At 44.9% G+C, this 22,299-nt stretch overlaps 1 protein-coding gene across 3 annotated transcripts in view; it reads right to left on the reverse strand.

Annotated features, from left to right (window-relative positions):
- The window catches only part of ubap1 (ubiquitin associated protein 1), a 95,194-nt gene extending 74,886 nt beyond the window's left edge, over nucleotides 1-20,308 (reverse strand). For 2 of the 3 annotated variants that reach the window (XM_072497221.1, XM_072497223.1), the window contains exons 1-2: nucleotides 20,167-20,306; nucleotides 1,985-2,031 (exon numbers count right to left, since the gene is read on the reverse strand). In XM_072497221.1, coding sequence (XP_072353322.1) covers nucleotides 1,985-2,024 — 40 coding nt within the window. In that variant the 5' untranslated portion in view covers nucleotides 2,025-2,031; nucleotides 20,167-20,306. Of the gene's footprint in view, nucleotides 1-1,984; nucleotides 2,032-20,166 lie in introns of all 3 variants that reach the window. The other variant, XM_072497222.1, reaches the window with a different exon arrangement.
- Between the last annotated feature and the right edge of the window lie 1,991 nt (nucleotides 20,309-22,299).

Here is a 22,299-nt window from a genome sequence, read left to right on the forward strand (position 1 = left end):
TACATACAGATTGGATGAATTAGATTGGCATGGGTAGCCTGGAAGAGTTCATATCGTGCTTTTGGCACAGTTTCTTACAGCAGTACATTCTCCAGTCAACAGGTTCCGGTAACGTACACCAAGATAGAGGTAATTAGTGACACAGTGGTAATTTGTGTGTGGAGCCGGAGAATGTAGGTAGGGTTCTAAATGAATACTTCGTGTCAGTGTTCACTCGTGAGAGGGAAGATGTGGGAATAGAAATCAGGGAGGACTGTGATGAAATCAAAGAGAAATCAAAGATGAAATTAACATAGACAGAGAGGAGGTTCTGGCAGGCTTAAAAGTAGACAAATCTCCAGGGTCAGATTAAATTATACCAGGCTGTTGAGGGAGACAAGGAGGAAATAACAGGGGTGCTGGCAATAATTCGCAATTCCTCTCTAGCCACAGGAGAGGTGCCGGGGGGACTGCAGGATAGTCAATGTGGTACCATTATTCAAGAAGGAAGGAAAGGATAAGCCAGGAAAATACAGGTCAGTCAGTCTAACCTCAGTGGTGGGAAAAACATTAGAAACAAATCTGAGATACAGAATTAATCTACACTTGGAGAGGCAGAGATTAATCAAGAACAGTCAGCATGGTTTTATTAAGGGAAGGACATGCCTGACCAACTTGATTGAATTTTTCGAAGAGGTGACCAGATGCATGAGGGAAATGCAATTGACATAGTCTATCTACTTGGACTTCAGCAAGGCTTTTGATAAGGTCCCAAGGCGGCACAGTAGCACAGTGGTTAGCACTGTTACTACACAGCGCCCGGGACCCGGGCTCAATTCCCGGCTTGGGTCACTGCCTTTGTGGAGTCTGCACGTTCTCCCCGTGTCTGCGTACCTTCAGACATTCTGAATTCTCCCTCAAGTGTGCCTGAACAGTCGCCGTAGTGTGGCGACTAGGAGATTTTCACAGTACCTTCAATGCAGTGTTAATGTAAGCCTACTTTCAGGGGGGCACGGTAGCATAGTGGTTAGCACAGTTGCTTCACAGCTCCAGGGTCCCAGTTTTGATTCCCGGCTTGGGTCATTATCTGTGCGGAGTCTGCACGTTCTCCCCAGGTCTGCGTGGGTTTCCTCCGGGTGCTCCGGTTTCCTCCCACAGTCCAAAGAAGTGCACATTAGGTGGATTGGCCATGTTAAATTGCCCTTACTGTCTAAAAAAGTTGGGTGGGGTTCCTGGGTTAAGGGGATAGGGTAGAGGTGTGGGCTTAGGTAGGGTGCTCTTTCCAAAGGGCCGGTGCAGACTCGATGGGCTGAATGGCCTCCATCTGCACTGTAAATTCTATGATTCTATGATACTTGTGACAATATTAAAAAGATTCTTAGAAGCCAATGTAGCTTGATAAGGACAGGGGTGATGAGTTTTTGTACAGCACAGAACAGAGTACTTTGGTTGAGATTAACTTAATCGAGGGTGTAGGATGGGAGATCGGACAGGACAGCACAACAGTCAAATCTGTAGGTGAGAAAAGTATGGTCGAGAGCTTCAGCAGCAGATGGACTGTATAGCATTTCATTTTAGAAAGAACATGAAAAAGATGCGGTTTTGATCATTAGGGATGAATTCTAAAAAGAGACTTGAGATGCTAGGATTTTATTCACTAGATCTGAGATATTAACTTGAACAAAGTAGTCAAGACTATTGGGTGTTATGCTAAAGTAACTAATGGCAAACTGTTTCCACTGGTTGACAAGGTTTTATCAAGAGCTAAAAATCTGAGATAATTACAAAAAGAATTAAAAAGGGAGATTTTGAAAAGATATTTTACACAAATGTTAAAACGTATATTTATCTCTTGTAACCTCTGTTGAAGCAGAACCTAGCAATATTAAAGTAAATCAAAGCACTCAAAACCATTAATACTGGTGAGTTAACTAACATTTTTCACTTAAATGATGGAAAACAACAAGTAGTCTGTTAAAACAATGAATGTAGTTTATATGCATACCAGAGTTCTGAAAGTCTGATCCTGATTTCCTAGAGGCCATTTAGAATCTGGAAAAAGAGAGTAATGCTGATTAATCACCAGAAATAATGCAGAAGGAACGTCTAAAACACACCGTTATGCAGCATCAAACATAAGGTTCGAAAGATTGCACCTCCTTTTAATAGGATTATTATGACAAATTTAAAATTATACCTGCAATAGCACAAATTTGGTGAGATAATGACAGTAAAAGCAGAACAGCGTTCATTTCACTACTTGGACTCCAAAGCTCATCTTCATGGCTGGTTGGTGCTTGCAATACATTGTGCCAGCTCAAGTATACAAGTAAATCCTGAATTTATGCAATACCAAATTTACCAGAAATGCCAGTTTTACAGACTGGCTTGCGGACTTGTCATGGTGGCAGGATGATTATTGTGCGTTACTGAGGGTATAGTAATTTAGCAACTGGATTGTGGTTGTTCGTCTCCTTTCCATAGTGGGTCAATTTATATCGGCTATTGATCATCTTTTTTTTAATTTATTAAGGCATTTTTAATTTTTAACAACAATTTTCAAGAGGAGAAACAACAAAGTAAATAACACCCACCCAACCAACAACCACACCCAGCCAACGTGGCTTACATACAGTTCCCAAGTCCCCCTTTCCCATTAACTATTTCCCGCCTCAACCAACCCCCCCCCCCCCCAACCTCCTTCTTTCCCTTCACCTACCCCCCACCCCTTTTGTACCTGCTCACAGCTTAATTTTCCCCAAAGAAGTCAATAAACGGCTGCCACCTCCGGGCAAATCCTAACATTGATCCCCTCAGGGTGAACATGATCTTCTCAAGCCTGAGAAACCCGGCCATGTCACTCATCCATACCCCCGATTTTGGGGCTCCAAGTCACTCCATGCCAATAAGATTAATCTCCGGGCTACCAGGGAGGCAATCAGCCTCTCTCGCCCCCTGGACTCCCAGATCTTCCTACACACCAAAAATCGCCACCTCAAGACTCGGAACAAACCGCACCTTTAATACCTTTGACGTGACACAGCAAATCCTTGCCAGAATCCCCCAAGCTTCGGACATGCCCAAAACATGTGGACATGATTCATGGGCCCTCCTGCACACCTATCCTCCACCCCTTCAAAGAACCTGCTCATACGGGCCCCAGTCATGTGCACCCTGTGGAACACCTTGAATTGTATCAGGCTAAGCGTGGCACACAACGAGTACGCGTCAACCCTACTCAAGGCATCCACCCACAATCCCGCCTGTAATTCCTTGCCCAACTCTTCCTCCCAGTTTCGCTTTACCTCCTCTATCGGGGTTCCCTCCCATTCCATGAGCTCTTTATAAATTGCCGAGACCCCCCCGCCCCCACTCCCGTTTTCGACACTACCTTATCCTGTATACCCTGGGGCGGTAGGTGCGGAAAGGTCGAAACTTGCCTCCGTGCAAAGTCCCTCACCTGCAGGTAGTGGAACCCATTCCCACCCACTCCTCCTCCAAGTCCTCCAAGCACGAAAAACTGTCGTCAATAAACAGATCCCCAAACGCTCGATCCCTTTTCACTGCTACCTCTGAAACTCCCCATCCAGCACCCCCGGTGCAAACCGGTGATTTCCACAATAGGTGTCCATACGGACGCTCCCTCCACTCCCATGTGCTGCCGCCACTGTCCCCACACACTCAAAGCCGCCACCACCACCGGGGTGGTGGAGTACCGAGCCGGCAAGAACCGCAGAGGTGCTGTTACCCGTACCCCTAAACGTATGCCCCTACATGATGCCACCTCCACCCACTCCCACACCGACCCCTCCCCCACTACTACCCACTTCCTGATCATTGCTATGTTCGCCGCCCAATAGTAGTTCCACCCATACGAACCCAGAGATCACCGTGTTCACCCTCTTAAAAAAAGCCTTCAGGATAAAAATAGGCAGGCACTGAAATACAAACAAAAACCTCAGGAGACCCCTCATCTTTACCGTCTACACCCTCCCCACCAGTGACAATGGGAGCATATCCCACTTTCTGAAGTCCCCCTTCATCTGCTCCACTAACCGAGCCAAATTCAACTTGTGTAGCTGCTCCCACTCACCCGCCACCTGGATACCCAAATACAGAAAACTCCACCCCCCCCCCCCCCCCAAGAATCTCCTCTCTTGCCCCCTCGCCTGAATCGCAAAGACCTCGCTTTTGCCCATATTCAATTTGTACCCCGAAAACCGGCCAAATTCCCACAGATCCCCATAATCCCTCCAATCCCCCCAGCGGGTCAGAAATATACAAAAGTAGGTCGTTCGCATATAATGAGACCCTGTGCTCCACCTCCCTTTCAGGCTATCCCCTGCCAATCCTTTTGTTGCTCTCAGCGCCATCACCAATGGTTCTATAACCAAGGCAAACAACAATGGGGAGAGTGGACATCCCTGCCTCGTCCCCCGGTTCAGCCTAAAATAATCCGAGCTCACTCTGTTCGTCCGCACGTTCGCCACCAGTGCCTGGTACAGCAACCGGACCCAATCCACAATCCCTGCCCAAACCCAAACCGCTGCAAGACCTCCCACAGATACTCCCACTCCACCCGATCAAAGGCCTTCTCCACATCCATGGCGACCACCACCTCCACCTCCCTTCCCTCAGAGGGCATCATAATTATTTTTAGCAGCCTTCTGATATTAGACGTTAACTGCCTCCCTTTCACAAACCCCGTCTGGTCCTCCCCTATCACCCTTGGCACACAATCCTCTATTCTTGAGGCCAAGATCTTGGCCAGCAGCTTGGCATCGAAATTTAGAAGGGAGATTGGCCTGTAAGACCCACATTGTTCCGGGTCCTTATCTCGCTTCAGGATAAGAGAGATCGAGGCCTGTGACATCATTGGGGGGAGTACCCCTCGCTCCCTAGCCTCATTAAACGCCCTTACCAGCAGGGGACCCAGCACGTTTTATAAAACTCCACCAGGTACCCATCCGGCCCCAGGCCCTTGCCCAGCTGCATCACCTCCAGCCCCTCCACCACTTCAAACAGCCCAATTGGGGCCCCTAGGCCCTCCATCAGCTCTTCTTCCACCCTCGGAAACTCCAGTCCCTCCAAAAGCCGCCTCATCCCCTGCACCCCAACTCGTACAGCCTGCTATAAAAGTCCCTAAACACCCCATTCACCCCCACCGGATCCAATCGTATTCCCCCCTCTATCCTTCACTTTCCCTATTTCTTTTGCCACCTCCCGTTTCCTTAGCTAGTGTGCTAACATCCTACCAGCCTTCTCCCCATATTCATACACCACCCCTCTTGCCTTTCTCAACTGCCCCACCGCCTTCCCCGTAGATAGCAACCCAAACTCTATCTGCTGCTTCTGCCGCTGCTTCAACAACCCCGCCTCCGGGGCCTCCGAATACCTCCTGTCTACCTGGAGGATCTCCCTCACTAATCTATCCATCTCCGCCCACTCCACCTTCTCCCTGTGTGCCGTATCGAGATAAACTCGCCTCTCACCACTGCCTTCAATGCCTCCCATACCTCCCCCTTGAATCTAATCAGAATTGCCACTCCCCTTGTCTTGGAATCTAGCCCCGAATGGAATACCTGCCCTACCCACCCCTTTCTCAGCCTAGTCTGATCCACCACCCTCAGGTGTGTCTCCTGTATCATTGCCACATCTGCCTTTAAGCTTTTCAGATGCGCGAACACACGGGCCTTCTTGACTGGCCCATTCAGCCCTTTCACATTCCATGTGATCAGCCTGGTTGGGGGGCAACCCCCCCTGGCGCACCGCACCCCCCCCCCCACCTCCACCCCATAACAAAACAACAATCCCAACCCCCATACCCCCATCAACACACATAGCACCTGCTCACCCCCCACTGCGCTTCCGTGAGCTAGTCCGCCCAGCTAGCCTGGTAGCCCCCGCCCATGGTGCCAAGTATCCTACCCCCCTATCTTGTATTTTGGTTTCCTTCTGGTTTGTATGAACCACTTTTGCACTGTATTCCCCTCCCCCCTGCTCAACCATCCTCCCAGTGCAAACTTTACAATCACCACCCAACACAAAGAAAAAAGCAACCCACCAACTCCTATCAAAAACAAACAAACAAACCCAAAGCCCAAAACAGAACTACAGCCCCAAATACAGTGCAAAAGTGGTTCATACAAACTAGTAGGAAACCAAAAATACAATATAGGAACATACCCTCCAGAGTTTAATGTCCTCAATCTCCTGCCAGTCCATTGTCTCTAATAAATTCCATCGCCTCCTCTGGCGATCCAAAGTAGAGTTCCCGGCGTTCATACGTTACCCACAGACTTGCTGGGGACAGCATGCCGAACTTCACCCCCTTCTTAAAGAGGGCTCGCCCTTTTTTTGGCCAGCTCCGCACCCAGGTCCTGATAGACACGCAGCTTGCTGCCTTCTCATGTACAGCACATCGTCTGCCTGGCGCACCTCAAAATCCATTCCTATCCAGGAACCAGTGCAATCACACTCCCACCGCCCTCACGGCTCATTTCCCTGCGGCTTCCTCATATGCACCCAGTGCGCCCGGTCCACCTCCAAGGGCCGAGCAAACGCTCCTTCACCCAGCAGCTTCTCGAGCATCCACGCCACATATGAACCGGCGTCCACTCCGAAAATACCCTTCGGCAGGCACACAGTCCTCATGTTCTGCCTGCGCGATCTATTCTCCAAGTCCTCCACCTTGTTCTGCAGCCTCTTCTGTTGATCCCTCATCAACCCCATCTCCGCAGCCATCGAGGCGAGCTGCTCCTCGTGCTCCCCCACCACCTCCTCCACCTTCTGGATCACCTGGGCCTCCAGCCTCATTTCCATGTGGTCGATCCCCGCCTTTATGGGATCCACCACCCTGGCCAGATCCTTCAAGTTCTTCTTCCTCTGCTGGGCAAACCTCGTGGAGGAAGCTCACTAACTGCTCCATCGACCACTGGGCAGGCAGGCTCGGACCCTGACCTTCCGCCATCTTACCCTGTGTCGCAGGCACCACACCAGCTTTCAACGGATGTTCCCTCCTTTTTCAACCACTTCTGGTCCACAAATCCATAAACCGGTGGGATACTCTCTTCTTCCACCTCTCCTGCACCTTAGACAATCGCTCAGCTCCGCCGTTAACCAGGGAAAAGGTCCAAAACGTCCACCATGAGCGGAAGCCACCAAATGTGCGACCGCTCACTCCATGGTTGCCAGCGGAAGTGGCTATTGATCATCTTCAAACTAAGTTAGCATTGCAGTACTTGTGCCAATCTACTTATTCCGAGAAACTGTAGGTTTAACCGACAGTTCTGGGCTGGTCAGTCTTGCAGTACAACCTCCACATAGGGTCATATTGCTGATAGGGTCGATTAAGCTGAAGCGTTCCCTCACGGAAACACAATATCAGGTTTTTTTAATTAAGGGGCAAATTAGTGTGGCCAATCCACCTATCCTGCACATCTTTGTGTTGTGGAGATGAGACCCACGCAGACACAGCGAGAATGTGCAAAGTCCACACGGACAGTGACCCGTGGCTGGGATCGAACCCAGGTCCTCGACGCCATGAGGCAGCAGAGCTAACCACTGAGCCACCATGCCACAGGTAGAGAAACAGAAAGGTTGACAGAGGGAATTCCAGATCCGAGGGCCTCACGAGCTGAAGGCACAGTCAACAACTTTGTGGCAATTAAAATTTGGGATACTCCAAAGACAGTGAGGGATGAAGACGCAGAGACATTTGAAACCAAAGAATATTAAAGTTAGGATGTTGTTCTTTTTAATAAATTTTAGAGTACCAATTTTTATTCTCCAATTAATTAAGGGGCAATTTAGTGTGGCTAATTCACCTACCATGCCCATCTTTTTGGGTTGTGGGGGTGAGACTAATCCAGACATGGGGAGAATGTGCAAACTCCACATGGACAGTGACCCGGGGCCGGGATCGAACCTGTGTCCTTGGCACCATGAGGCAGCAGTGCTAACCACTGCACCACCGTGCTGCCGGTCAGGATGTTGTCTCCCCATGTGTTTCCGAAGTGAGATCAGCCTTCCTGAAAGTGAACCCTCGGAAGGCGACGGGTCCGGGTGGAATCCCTGGTTGTGCAGTCAGAGCCTGCGCGGACCAGCTGACAGATATGTTCGCGGACATCTTTACCTGTACCTACTCCGCTCTGAGGTTCCCACCTGCTTCAAGAAAACCACCACAATACCGGTGCCAAAGAAGAACCAGGCAACCTGCCTCAATGACTACCGTCCGGTGGCCCTGACATCAATCGTAATGAAGTGCTTCGAGAGGATGGTCATGAAGCACATCAACTCCATACTCCCAGGATGCCTAGATCCACTGCAATTCCCATGCCACTGCAACCGGTCCACAACAGACGCCATCTCCCTGGCCCTACACTCATCCCTGGAGTGTCTCGACAACAAGGACTCCTACATCAGACTCCTATTTATTGACTACAGCTCCACCTTCAACACCATAATCCCAGCCAAGCTCATATTAAAGCTCCAAAACCTAGGACTTGGCTGCTCACTCTGCATCTGGATCCTCGACTTTCTGACCCACAGACCACAATCAGTAAGAATAAACGGCACCTCCTCCATGATAGTCCTCCAAACCAGGGCCCCGCAAGGCTGCGTACTTAGCCGCCTACTATAGTCCCTGTACATACACAACTGCGTGGCAAAATTTAGTTACAACTCCATCTATAGGTTTGCTGATGGCACGACCATAGTGGGTCGGATCACGAACAACGATGAGTCAGAATACAGGAGGGCGATAGAGAACCTAGTGATCCCTCAATACTAGCAGAACTAAAGAGCTGGTCATTGACTTCAGGAAGCAAAGTACTGTCTGCATCAACGGGGCCGGGGTGGAGATGGCTATCAGTTTCAAATTCCTAGGGGTGCACATCACCAAAAATCTGTCCTGGTCCACCCACGTCGACGCTACCACCAAGAAAGCACAACAGCGCCTATACTTCCTCAGGAAACTAAGGAAATTCGGCATGTCCACACTGACTCTTACCAACTTTTATAGATGCACCATAGAAAGCATCCTATCTGGCTGCATCACAGCCTGGTATGGCAACTGTTCGGCCCAAGGCTGAAAGAAACTTCAGAGAGTTGGGAGCACAGACCAGTCCATCACACGAACCTGCCTCCCATCCATTGACTCTATCTACACCTCCTGCTGCCTGGGGAATAATAATAATAATCACTTATTGTCACAAGTAGGTTTCAATGAAGTTACTGTGAAAAGCCCCTAGTCGCCACATTCTGGCACCTGTTCGGGGTAGCATAATCAAAGACCCCTCCCACCCGCCTTCTCACTGTTCCAACTTCTTCCATCGGGCAGGAGACACAAAAGTCTAAGAACACACACGAACAGATTCAAAAACAGCTTCTTCCCTGCTGTTACCAGACCCCTAAACGACCCTCTTATGACTGACCTGATTAATACTACACTCATGTATGCTTCACCCGATGCCGTGTGTATTTACATTGTGTACCTTGTGTTGTCATTTTATGTAGTTTCTTTTTATTTTATTTTCATGTACTTAATGATCTGTTTGAGCTGCTCACAGAAAAATACTTTTCACTGTACCTCGGTACACCGTGACAATAAACAAATCTAATCCAATCCAACCAAAAATGTTTACAAGAGCATGTGAAGGATAAAGGCAAAAAGGGCAGTGGTAGAAGTGCCAACTTCAGAAAGGGAGTCATAGAACAAGAAACAGAGTGACAATGGAAAGAAGAAACAGAACTTAACAGGGCAAGTGAACAAGTTGAACTGCTCTTGCAGAGGGCTGGCATAACATAAAGGGCCTCCTTCTGGGTTGTAACCATTCTAAATTAGGCATGTCAACAGAAAACAAAACTGGTACTAGTACAATACAAAGTAAAGTTGCGGGGGGCTGTAAAGAGGGATGCATACAAGAAATAAGTAATTGAAAGGTTCTGGCAGGAAGACTTGAAAGCAGATGCCTCCCTTCTATCCACAATAATGCAAAAAGACAAAAAAGAATCCAAGATAAAAAGAACAGAAAGGCCACAAGACCCATAAACACACCAAGAGATAATTTAAAAAACAATAAAGAGACAGAAAGTACACCAAGACAAAGGAACAATGCCAAGATAAAAACAGACAGGCAAGACACAAACCGTATCCTGTACCATACAGTGAATAATGCCACAAAAGAGCCACTCATTAACAAAAATTAAATCACCATCACAATTCAGATTGTTTTTAAAAAGGTGACCAGATGCATTACTTGCAATTAGCATATTTGATTAATTCTCTTTGAAAGGCAACAACTGCATCAGTAATTCAGCAGTTACCCATGGGAAGTTTATCAAGGCATTGGTTCAGACAGGAATGATCCTCAGAGCCAGTGTTGTAATGCTGCCTACCAAAGATACGGTTTGATTTTTTATGCTCATTTTGACCATATGTCAATACACAAAACAAGCAGACAAAGAAATTGCATCTACATCAAAGACATCTGAACGGATGAAGAGCCCGGAACTGGCTGCTAGTTTCTATTAATCTGAAGTAGACAGCCACTTATGCATTCCTACAAAGAGCATCATTTTACAAGTTTGCCAACAGGATCTGCAAAAAACAATGAATTATTTTAAACAGGCAGGTATTATGTATGCCAAAATATTACTTGTGATGTATAATATGCCCGTACTGTATCTTGGTTTCTGAGAATCAAATACCCTTTTACTCTATGAGTTGAGTCTAACGTTTGATATTTTCCAGCATCTGGATTGACAAACCTCATAAAGACATCCTGTGACTTCTAGTAAGCAATTATCATGGTAGAGTTTGCCAAATCCAAGCTCTGCAAACACAATATGGTTAAGAGCAAAAGATATTGGGAGTGTAAAAGACATGGTCTGCTTAGAGGAACAATTGTCATGTGAGAGCACCTTTAAGAAATGGGTGTTTATAAATGGGTGTGTATATAAATAACTGTAGTGAGAGTACCTTTAAGAAATGGGTGGTTATTACTGCAGTGATGTCAGAGAGGGGGTGGAGCTGGGCTGTCTGTCAGCTTTTTACTTTCGTTTTAGGCTGTTTGCTGCAGGGTGTTTTAGTTTCGTTTTCAGAGCTGGATAGCTGCAGTCGCAGCCAGAAGGTGTATGAATCTCTCGCTGTAACCTAAAGACTGTAAATCGATCCTGGTGATTTAAAACTAATAACAGTAGTGACTTTAACCTAATGTGTTTCTGGTAAAAGGTGTTTTAAGTCTTATGGATGTTAAAAGGAAAGCTTAAAGGGTTACTTAGTGTATTCTTTGGGGGTTGTATTTGAATTAATGGTTGCTAAGATGTTCACTGTTTGTTTTAAAAAGGTTAACTTGAGTTCATAGAATAAACATTGTTTTGCTTTAAAAAAATCTTTTCCATTTCTGCTGTACCACACCTGTAGAGCGGGCTGTGTGCTCCCCATACCACAATCTAGTAAAAGTTGCGGTCAATGTGGTCTGCCCATCGCAGCTGGTCGAGCTGGATGATACTGAACATATTGGCCTCGGAGAGGACACTCACAGTGGTACGTTTATCTTGCCAGTGGATTTGCAGGATTTTGCGGAGGCAATATTGGCAATATCTCTCCAGGTATTTGAGATGTCTGCTGTACATTGTCCATGTTTCTGATGCATTCAGGAGGGTGGGGACCATGACTGCTCTGTAGACCAGGGGCTCGGTTTGAGGTCTCGGTCTTCGAACACTCTGTTCCTCAGGCATCCGAAGACTGCACAGGTGCATTGTAAATATTGTTGAATTTCATCATCAATGTCTACTCGCACTGACAGGAGGCTCCCAAGGTATGGGAAATGAGCCACATTGTCCAATGGATCTTGATGGCCGAGGGACGCAGTTTTGTGTGGCAGGAGCGGGCTGGTAGAGAACCTTTGTTTACCGGATGTTTAGTCGGAGGCCCATTCTCTCATATGCCTCGGTGAATTCCCAGTTACTACTGGGAATGAAGCCTGCAGAATAAGACATCCCAATTTGGCACTCACTCTGAGAGGACATTATGACGTTAATGTGGGGATGTTTAAGACATGCTTCCAAGTTTGGGGTAAAGTCACAGCCGGAGAAAACTTAACATTGACACGAAAAGTGAACCGAAACAGTATTACAAAGATTGACATAGGATTTACAGCAATCTGGCATGCTCCTCACCTTGAGATGTAAAAAATAAAAACTGCAGATACATTTCAAATTTGCAGTTTTAAGAGTACCTGTATTAAAATAAGCAATTAAGATTCTAAAAAGCTTAACTATTGTAATTGTATCACTGTATAACAAGATGTCAGTCTTACTACATGATCACTGAAAGTTAGAGAAAACAAAACAAGTTTTAGCAGAACCTGGAAGTATGACACATTAGAAAATACTGGAAACACAGCAAATGTGGCAGCACCTGTTTTCCCTATATTGCAACTGTGACTACAGTTCAAAAGTGTTTCATTGACTGTAAAGTATGTTGGGAGGTTCTGAAGTTGTGAAAGGCCCTTTTATGAAAGAAAGGAAAATGCTAACATTTCAGGCAAATCCCTTAATTTATTCTGTGAATGGCACAAAAGCAAAGTCAAATGAACAGAAGCCAAGATAAAGATATTTGGGATGGGGACATAAGGCATGGTCAAACCACTGATTTTTGTAAAGAAAGATCTGAAATGAGGAGAGGGAAGTGGAGTGGTCAAACCAATTAGTAAGGATTTCCAGCCCATGGACTTTAAAGAGCTCAAGGGAGTGCCACCAACAGTGGCGAGGTGGGATGAAGGGAGAGGAAAATGCATAGAAGGCTAGAGTAAGAAAAACAGTGATTTGGCCAGATGGGAGCAGCTGACAAGATTAAAGTAGAGTAAGGCCTTAAAGGGATTTAAAAACTGGGATCAAAATTTCAAAGTTGAGGCAGTGGGCACCAGGACCTAATGAAAGTCAACAATATAAGGGTGATGGATAAGCAGGTCATTGCAGAATAAGATTGGCAACAGATTTTTTTATGAATATGATTACTGGAGGAAGTTGATTAGAAGAGCATTGATATAGTCAAGTATGAAGGTGATGAAGGGAGGGATGAATCTTTTACGAGGACATGGACTGAGGCCAGACAAAAATAAGCACAGTGGAAGTAGGCAGCATTTGGATGTTCAATTGAGCTCAGAAGGAAGGCAAGAGTAAAAAGTGCTTCATCTTGAGGGAGTAGCTGGGGAATTGATGGCGAGAAAAGAGCTTGTGACAGAGGCCAAAGATGATGACTTTGGTTTTTCCAATGTTTGGCTGAACTAAACTGTAGCTCATTCAAGATTGGATGTTGGAAAAGCAGCCCCAGAACAAGGGCAGCAGATGGATTCACAGGCGGCATGGAAAGATGAAGCTGGAATTTCTTAGCATCTGTATGGAAGCTGATCCCACATACATAGATTATGTCAACAAGGGTTAGAATATAGAATAGGAAAAGGAGTCCAGGAATAGATCTTTGAGAGACTCGAGAGATAATAGAGTGAAGTTACAATCAGATGGATAGGCATGCAACCAAGAAAGATCAGTTCCCTCAGGCTAGTCAGAGGAATTGTGTTGGAGGAGAATGAAGTATCAGATTGGCTCAGGAGAACAAAGAAGAACTATATACCACATTCACAGGACATATCATTTGTGACTCTGGTTGGGCATGTTTCATATTGCAGTGGGACGGAAATCTCATTGAAAAGATTCAAAAAAGGATTTGCGATATAGATACGATAAAGACTCATTTGGAAGGCAAGAATATATGCAACATCTCTTCATAATTTCTACTTCCAAAATGTATCATTTCATAAAACAGTGGGTGTATCTCTATGCCAGGAATGAAAAGTTCTAAACACAGCGTCTTTGTTTAGAGGTTTTATTGGAGGAGGTGATATTTAAACAAACAAGACAAAAAGGCGGCCGAGGAATTCACATGACAGTTCCTGAGTCTGATTACATGGCGATTAGCCTCACAGGTATCAATCTTCCATCCTACTGTTTTGTTTTTTATCCTGAGATAACATTATTCCGCCTCCACAATCTTCACTTTTGTTTTACATTAACTTACATCAATTTAACATTCCAGAATAGTCCCATAACAAAAGCTGTCCAGTAGTTGTCAAACACATAGATGTATCTGGAAATATCACTTGTGATGACAGTCAGTACGGCCTGGCAGATTTGAGCTGGTTTGTTAACATTTGAGAGGTATTGCCTATTTCAACAAAATCTGGAAAAACTATCCTTTAACTACAAAATGGAATCCTGAGCATAAAATACTTAATGAATTATTGTGTCTATACTATCTCTTTGAAAGATATTCAGTTAGTCACACTCCTCTGCTCTCCCCGTGGCCTCCAATTTTCTCCACTTCAAAAGTAAATATCCAATTCCATTTTGAAAGTTACTATGAAATCTGCTTCTACCACTCTTTCAGACATGCAATCCAGATCATCATAACTCACTGTTACAAATCTCATTTCACCTCTCTATTTTTTGAAATTATCGTAAATGTATGCCCACCAGTTACTGATGTGGAAATAGTTTCACACTATCTACTCTACGAAAACCTCACTTAAATTTTTAAAATGTCTAATAAATCTCCCCTCACTCTTCTCTGTTCCAAAAACCAGGCAACGGGCCTCAATGACTACCGTCCGGTGGCCCTGACATCAATCATAATGAAGTGCTTCGAGAGGTTGGTCATGAAGTGCATCAACTCCATACTCCCAGAACGCCTAGATCCAGTGCAATTAGCATACCGCCAAAACCAGTCCACAGCAGATGCCATCACCCTGGCCCTACACTCATCGCTAGAGCATCTCGACAACAAGAACTCCTACATCAGATTCCTATTTATTGACTACAGCTCCGCCTTCAACACCATAATCCCAGCCAAGCTCATATCAAAGCTCCAAAACCTAGGACTTGGCTCCTCACTCTGATACTGGATCCTCGACTTTCTGACCGATAGACCACAAACAGTAAAAATAAACAACAGCACCTCCTCCATGATAGTCGTCAATACCGGGGCCCTGCAAGGCTGTGTACTTAGCCTCCTACTATACTCCCTATACACATACACACAACTGCACTGCAAAATTTGGTTCCAACTCCATCTCCAAGTTTGTTGATGACACAACCATAGTGGGTTGGATCTCGAATAACGACAAGTCAGAATACAGTAGGGAGATAGAGAACCTAGTGGAGTGGTGTAATGACAACAATCAATGTTCACACTGTCTCCTACCAACTTTTACAGATGCGCCATAAAAAGCATCCTATCTAGCGGCATCACAGCCTGGTATGGCAACTGCTCGACCCAAGACCGAAATAAACTTCAGAGAGTCGTGAACACCGCCCAGTCCATCACACAAACCCGCCTCCTGACTCTATCTATACCTCTGCAGCCTTAGGAAAGCGGGAAGCATAATCAAGACCCCTCCCACCCTGCTCACTCACTCCTCCAACTTCTTCCATCAGGCAGGAGATACAGAAGTCTGAGAACATGCACGAACAGATTCAAAAACAGCTTCATCCCTGCTGTTACCAGACTCTTAAACGACACTCCTATGGACTGACCTGATTAATACTACACCCCTGTATGCTTCACCCGATGCCGGTGTCTATGTATTTACACTGTGTACCTTGTGTTGCCCTATTATGTATTTTCTTTTCATGTACTAAATTATCTGTTTGAGCCGCTCACAGAAAAATACTTTTCACTGTACCTCGGTACACATGACAATTATCAAATCCAATCCAATAATCAAAGCTTCTTGGATATTTACACATCACTCATCCCTAGTATCATTCTAATAAATCTCCTCTGCATCCTCCCCAAGGCCTTTAGACAGCCAAATGGTAAAACTAAGTCATCCACTTAGATGCCAGCCTTTCTCAACTGAAGCAATAGCCTTTATCGGAATCTATTCATCAGAGACAGCCTATGTTTCTACAGCTCTTGGGGATAAAGGGATCTGGGGATGGGTGGAAGCGGAATCAGGGTATTGGACTTGATGATCAGCCATGATCATAATGAATGGCAGAGCAGGTGCGAAGGGCCGAATTACCTCCTCCTGCTTCTATTTTCTACGTATGTTTCTATGTACCTAGGTTAGCTACATTCGGAGATAACCACACAAATTGCTATTTTAAAAAATACTCTCTATTAACCCTCCTATGGAAGTGCAATGTGAAGAAAGGCTTGATGTGTTGGGTGTTCTAGATCCGTGGAACACATACAGGCCACCAACACTTAAAATAGTACAACACTATTTTATTAAGCTAGAAACTGTTGAACATACTTTCACTGTGGGTTAACACGATGTTAGATTAAACTAAAGACCTATGTCTGTCTTAACCAGTCTATGCATTCAGCACATGGTGAAGATCTGTGCTGTAAGCTCTGTCCTTCTGAGAGGCTGCATCCCGAATGAGCAGGAACTCTGATGCCCTCTGTCTTTATAGTGAGTGTGCTCTAACTGGTGATTGGCTGCGGTGTTGTGTGTGTTGATTGGTCTTGCTGTGTGTCCATTAGTGTGTGTGTCTGCACCATGATATACTGGTGTATATTATGACAAGGCTCTGAACCAAATCCAGCTCAACACTGTTCAAAAGAATATCATAGAATTTACAGTGCAGAAGGAGGCCATTTGGCCCATCGAGTCTGCACCGGCTCTTGGAAAGAGCACCCTACCCAAGGTCAACACCTCCACCCTATCCCCATAACCCAGTAACCCCACCCAACACTAAGGGCAATTTTGGACACTAAGGGCAATTTATCATGGCCAATCCACCTAACCTGCACATCTTTGGACTGTGGGAGGAAACCGGAGCACCGGGAGAAAACCCACGCATACACGGGGAGGATGTGCAGACTCCGCACAGACAGTGACCCAAGCCGGAATCGAACCTGGGACCCTGGAGCTGTGAAGCAATTGTGCTAGCCACAATGCTACCGTGCTGCCCTCCACCAAGGTGTGTCATTGATTGACAATAAAAGTGGGGCAGCACGGTGGTGCAGTGGTTAGCACTGCTGCCTCACGGCGCCAAGGACCAGCGTTCTATCCAGCCCCGGGTCACTGTCCGTGTGTAGTTTGCACATTCACCCCCTGTCTGCGTTGGTCTCGTCCCCACAACCCAAAGATGTGCAGGGTAGGTGGATTGGCCTCGCTAAATTACCCCTTAATTGGAAAACAAAAAGAATTTGGTACTTCAAATTTATTTTTTTAAAAGACAATAAATATGGAATTTATGGGTTCATATGACTTTTGACCTTTGTTTTTTAAGAAAATAAATTAAGATTCTCCTGGTCAGAAGATAAGGCACCACTGAAACGTCCCTAACATACAGAATTCATTTTGTGGTGAATTACCTTTGCTTATGTAGTGTGGGTACTATATCTATGTCCTCATCGTTTAAATTAAAAGCTCCAGACTCTCAGGAACCATATTATTTGTATCTTGCCTTAAAATTAACACTTCATTTGTTGTACAAAAGAAACAAATGCCAAGTTATTTAAAGGTCAATGAAAATGAAAATTGCTTATTGTCACAAGTAGGCTTCAAATGAAGTTACTGTGAAAAGCACCTAGTCGCCACATTCCGGCGCCTGTTCAGGGAGGCTGTTACGGGAAGTGAACCGTGCTGCTGGCCTGCCTTGGTCTACTTTCAAAGCCAGCGATTTAGCCCTGTACTAAACAGCCAAATTAGTTTTGGTTTAATATTTATATAAAAGTTGGAGGTGCCACTTGCTAATTTATAAATTGATAGGCAATTTACAACAAAGGATATCCCTTCCAGCACATTTCAGACATTGCTTTACATCATAGATGTGCAATGCTCACATGAGTTTTAATTTACTGGTTTTCAAAATGTGTACCCATACTTCACTTTGCAAGCTACATTTTCAAATACTTTCAGAATTGATGATTTATCCTACTATTTACCCTTACCACTGGAGTAGTGGTTCGCACTGCTGCTTCACGGCACTAAGGACCCGGGTTACTGTCCATATGGAGTTTGAACATTCTCCCCATGTCTGTGTGGGTCCCACCCCCAAAGACGTGTAGGATAGGCACGGGAGCACAGTGGTTAGCACTGTTGCTTCACAGTGCCAGGGTCCCAGGTTCGATTCCCGGCTTGGGTCACTGTCTGTGCAGAGTTTGCATGTTCTCCCTGTGTCTGCGTGGGTTTCCTCCGGATGCTCCGGTTTCATCCCACAAAGCCCCGAAAGACATGCTGTTCGGTGAATTGGACATTCTGAATTCTCCGTCAGTGTACCCGAACAGGCGCTGGAATGTGGCGACTAAGGGATTTTCACAGTAACTTCATTGCAATGTTAATGTAAGCCTACTTGGAACAATAATAAAAATTATAATTAATCCACCTAATAATAATCTTTATTATTGTCACAAGTAGGCGTATTATTATTAGGTGGATTGGCCATGCTAAACTGCCCTTAATTAGAAAGATTGAACAAAAAATGTTTTAAAGAAAATATTCCACTTCAATTGTCCATTTTATAGATCTTAACAAAATAGCACATTAACATCTGTAAAATATGTTGAAAATGTCAACACCACTCCAGTACAAGAAAGTTATGATTTCATCACTTATCACATGCAGTCTACTTCTATAGACACAAAAACAGAAATATTGGACAATCTCAGCAGATCTGACAGGATCTGTGGAGAGAAAAGGGAGCTAACATTTTGAGTCTGGATGACCCTTTGTCTAGACTCGAACCGTTCGTGAGCTTTGACGAAGAATCATCCAGATTCGAAACGTTAGCTCCCTTCGCTCCACAGATGCTGTTAGACCTGCTGAGATTGTCCAGTATTTTCTGTTTTTGTTTCAGTTTCCAGGATCCACAGTCATTTGTTTTTTTCTACTTCTATAGAAATCATATTACATCACTGCAAATATTAATTAAAATCAATTTTTGACATTTTGAAAAAACCTTTTATACATTTACTTCCAGTACTGGAAGTGAATCATAATCACAATGCGACTACGCAATGTGTTTCCATCCTCAATGCCAGCAGCAAAGAGACAAGAGGAAACAGGAAGATGAAGGATCAATGAAGAAGATGCTATGGAAAAAAAGTAATGAAAGTGGGAATGGAAGGTTAATAGGAATCAGCAGAAAAAGACAAAAGATGAATCTAAAAAATGTAATCAAAACGTGAGCAAATAACAGAGAGGGTGGACAAGTTCAATTGTCTGTTCCACTGAGTTTCCAACACATAATGAATAGGCAGAGACCTGATGCCTCCACATAGAAATGATGCGAAAAGGAAAATAGTTTGCCAGTTAACTGGAATCCTTCCTGGCACAGACCTGAAAACATTGGCTGCCTATCCTCTTGAGAAGAATAAAACTAAAGGAATTTCACATCCGCTCAAAAGTTATATGAATGCATATTGAATAATTAGAAAGAACAATGTTACATTTTGGAAGACTCATAAACCACATTAAGATAATTCCAGTCATCAGTTGCACACAAAACTCAGAAAATGGAAAAAAGCAAAACATAAAACCTTTTCCAGTGGTAGCAATCTACTAAACAAACCTTTGAACGAAAAACGTTGGAAAATGCTCGGAATTATTTAGTCAGTCACTAGAAATATAATTTTATTAAAAGTTGATTGAAACACGAACCTTCATTTTGCTACATCATATAATATACCTGATTTCAGAAAGCATATGAAATAGATCAAATATAAGTGTCAGAAAACCCCTACATAATTCAGGCAATCTGGAAATTCAAAAATGTACAAATAAAACACACGATACATTTTGGATAAAACTGCAAGTCACCAACAGTGTGGGAGATTTTTTAAACACAAATCTGTCATCCGCCTTTCAACTTTTAGCTGATAAAATGATGCGTGAAGAAGTGTCAACATGGGCGTTTCGAAAGGGCCTCGTATCCGACACAACACCAACAGAAGCCGCAAGACTGGGAAGCCTGCCCGTGGTGATCGGGAACGTGATCGCGAAATAACGGAGTGGAGAGCGGTACCATGACTCGATCTGAATATTTAGAGTCTGTAGTTTTAACTTTACTCCCTACCTTTCGCCCAGTGACTATGGACCTTTAACCGATAGGGTTAAAGGCTGCGCTCCTTTAAACCCGCTTGCCAATTTAAATGGCCCCGATGCTTACCTACTGGCTTTCTGTCTCCTGGAATGTTCACCACAATGTCGTGAATAAAATTAACTTTTTTTTTAAACTAGATTAATTTGATACTAGTTCCTGCTTCATTGCAGGACGCCATCTTACCTGCTGGCCATTGAGGTCATCGCGCACATCACGTGACCCAGGCCGCCGCACGCGGTGACGTAACCGCCGCGCCGCTCCGACCCGCGCCAAAGCGCAGTGCGCATGCGTATTGCCAAATCGTGTCCATTTGACTGCATCCATCTTTCGTCTAGGCAAAAGTAACTGACAAGTTCTCCATTGCAAATTACGACAGTGGTGAATTTGAGGTAATCTCAAGATTCCGCATAACATTGGTCCACTTTCCAAATTCAACTAAACCTAAATTAAAAAACGAAAATGCTGGAAATGCTCAGTTGGTTTGGCAGTGACCGTGGAGAACGAAACAGAATTAACATTTCTGTCGGTGGTAGAACTGTGAAAAATTAGAAATATAATGAACAAGCATAATAGTGAAGTTTTGTCACTGAAGGGCAGAAGACAAGAGGAGAGGCGGTGGTGTAATGGTATTGTCGCTGGACTAGTAATCCAGAGACCTCGGAAAATTGTGACCATTGTGAATGCTTGGCTGAGTTTCAATTGCTGTTGGTATGTTGACACCGCTGCTCAAGAGAGTGAGTGTCAGTTTCAAGATATAATATGATCTGATATTGATCTGGTCCCTCAATAAATTATTGTTTATTTACACAATGTATTCACCACTTAGGGGATTAGCCTCTTTTTCCCATTGGAGCACAGATTTTTTTCTACCGGCACGGTGGCTCAGTGTTTAGCACTGCTGCCTCACAGCTCCAGGGACCCGGGTTCAATTCCGGCCTCAGGTGACTGTGGAGTTTGCACTTTCTCCCCGTGTCTGCATGGGTATCTTCCGGGTGCTCCGGTTTCCTCCCACATCCAAAGATGTGCATGTTAGGTGGATTGGCCATGTTAAATTACCCCCTAGTGTCCAGGGATGTGCAGTTAAGTGTGGTTATAAGATTGCAGGGATGGGGGTGCTCTTTCAGTAGGTTGGAGCAGACTTGATGGGCCGAATGACCTCCTTCTGCACTATAGGGGCAGTACGGTAGCACAGTGGGTAGCACTGTTGCTTCACAGCTCCAGGGTCCCAGGTTCGATTCCCGGCTTGGCTCATTGTCTGTGCACAGTCTGCACGTTCTCCCTGTGTCTGCGTGGGTTTCCTCCGGGTGCTCCGGTTTCCTCCCACCGTCCAAAGATGTGCTGTTAGGTAATTTGGACATTCTAAATTCTCCCTCTGTGTATCCGAACAGGCGCTGGAATGTGGCGGCGAGGGGCTTTTCACAGTAACTTCATTGCAGTGTTAATGTAAGCCTACTTGTGACAATAAAGATTATTATTTTAAAATGCTTTGAAGACCTGGGTTCGAATTCCCAGATGGTGGAATTTGAAACCAATAAAAATCTGGAATTAAAAGTCCAATGATGACCATAAATCGTAAAAGCTCATCTGGTTCACGAATGTAGGGAAGGGAATCTGTCATCCTTGCCTGGCCTACATGTGACTTCAAACCCTTATCTGCCCTCATTGATGGATGGAGAAGGCGTCAACATCCCATGAATGAAAATAAAACAGGAGACATTAAATGCCAACATTGGTGGGGCAGAGTAAACGGGAGTCATAATAGCATGAGTGGAGAGGAAGTGTGAAAGGCAAAAGTCGTGTTTTCTTAAAAACAAAACCATACCTCAGAATATGTAATTTATCACAACAGTGTGTAGTAATTTGATAATGGGTTCCAATGTACGGCAGTGGTGTAATGTGGGCTGAAACCCATTATGGAGGTTATGTATAGTGTGTGGTCTAGGTTTTGGCAATGGGACAGGATTCTGACTTCTGGCAGCATAAGAATTTCAAGGTCTTGACAAAATCTGAAGCTGTCAACAACCTCAAGAGTGAGGTTGTCGATGTTAACGGAAGGTGGAATCCATATGCCGTAGCCCATAACTTTGGTTTTCCTGATGCTGATTGTCAGTCCAAACCGCTTGCAGGCCTGGGAGAACTAATCCACAGGTTGTTGCAAGCGTACCTCTGTTGGGGATGCCAGTGCAGCATCATCAGAAA

This window comes from Scyliorhinus torazame, chromosome 3, assembly GCF_047496885.1.
Source record: "Scyliorhinus torazame isolate Kashiwa2021f chromosome 3, sScyTor2.1, whole genome shotgun sequence".
Classification (NCBI taxonomy): domain Eukaryota; kingdom Metazoa; phylum Chordata; class Chondrichthyes; order Carcharhiniformes; family Scyliorhinidae; genus Scyliorhinus; species Scyliorhinus torazame.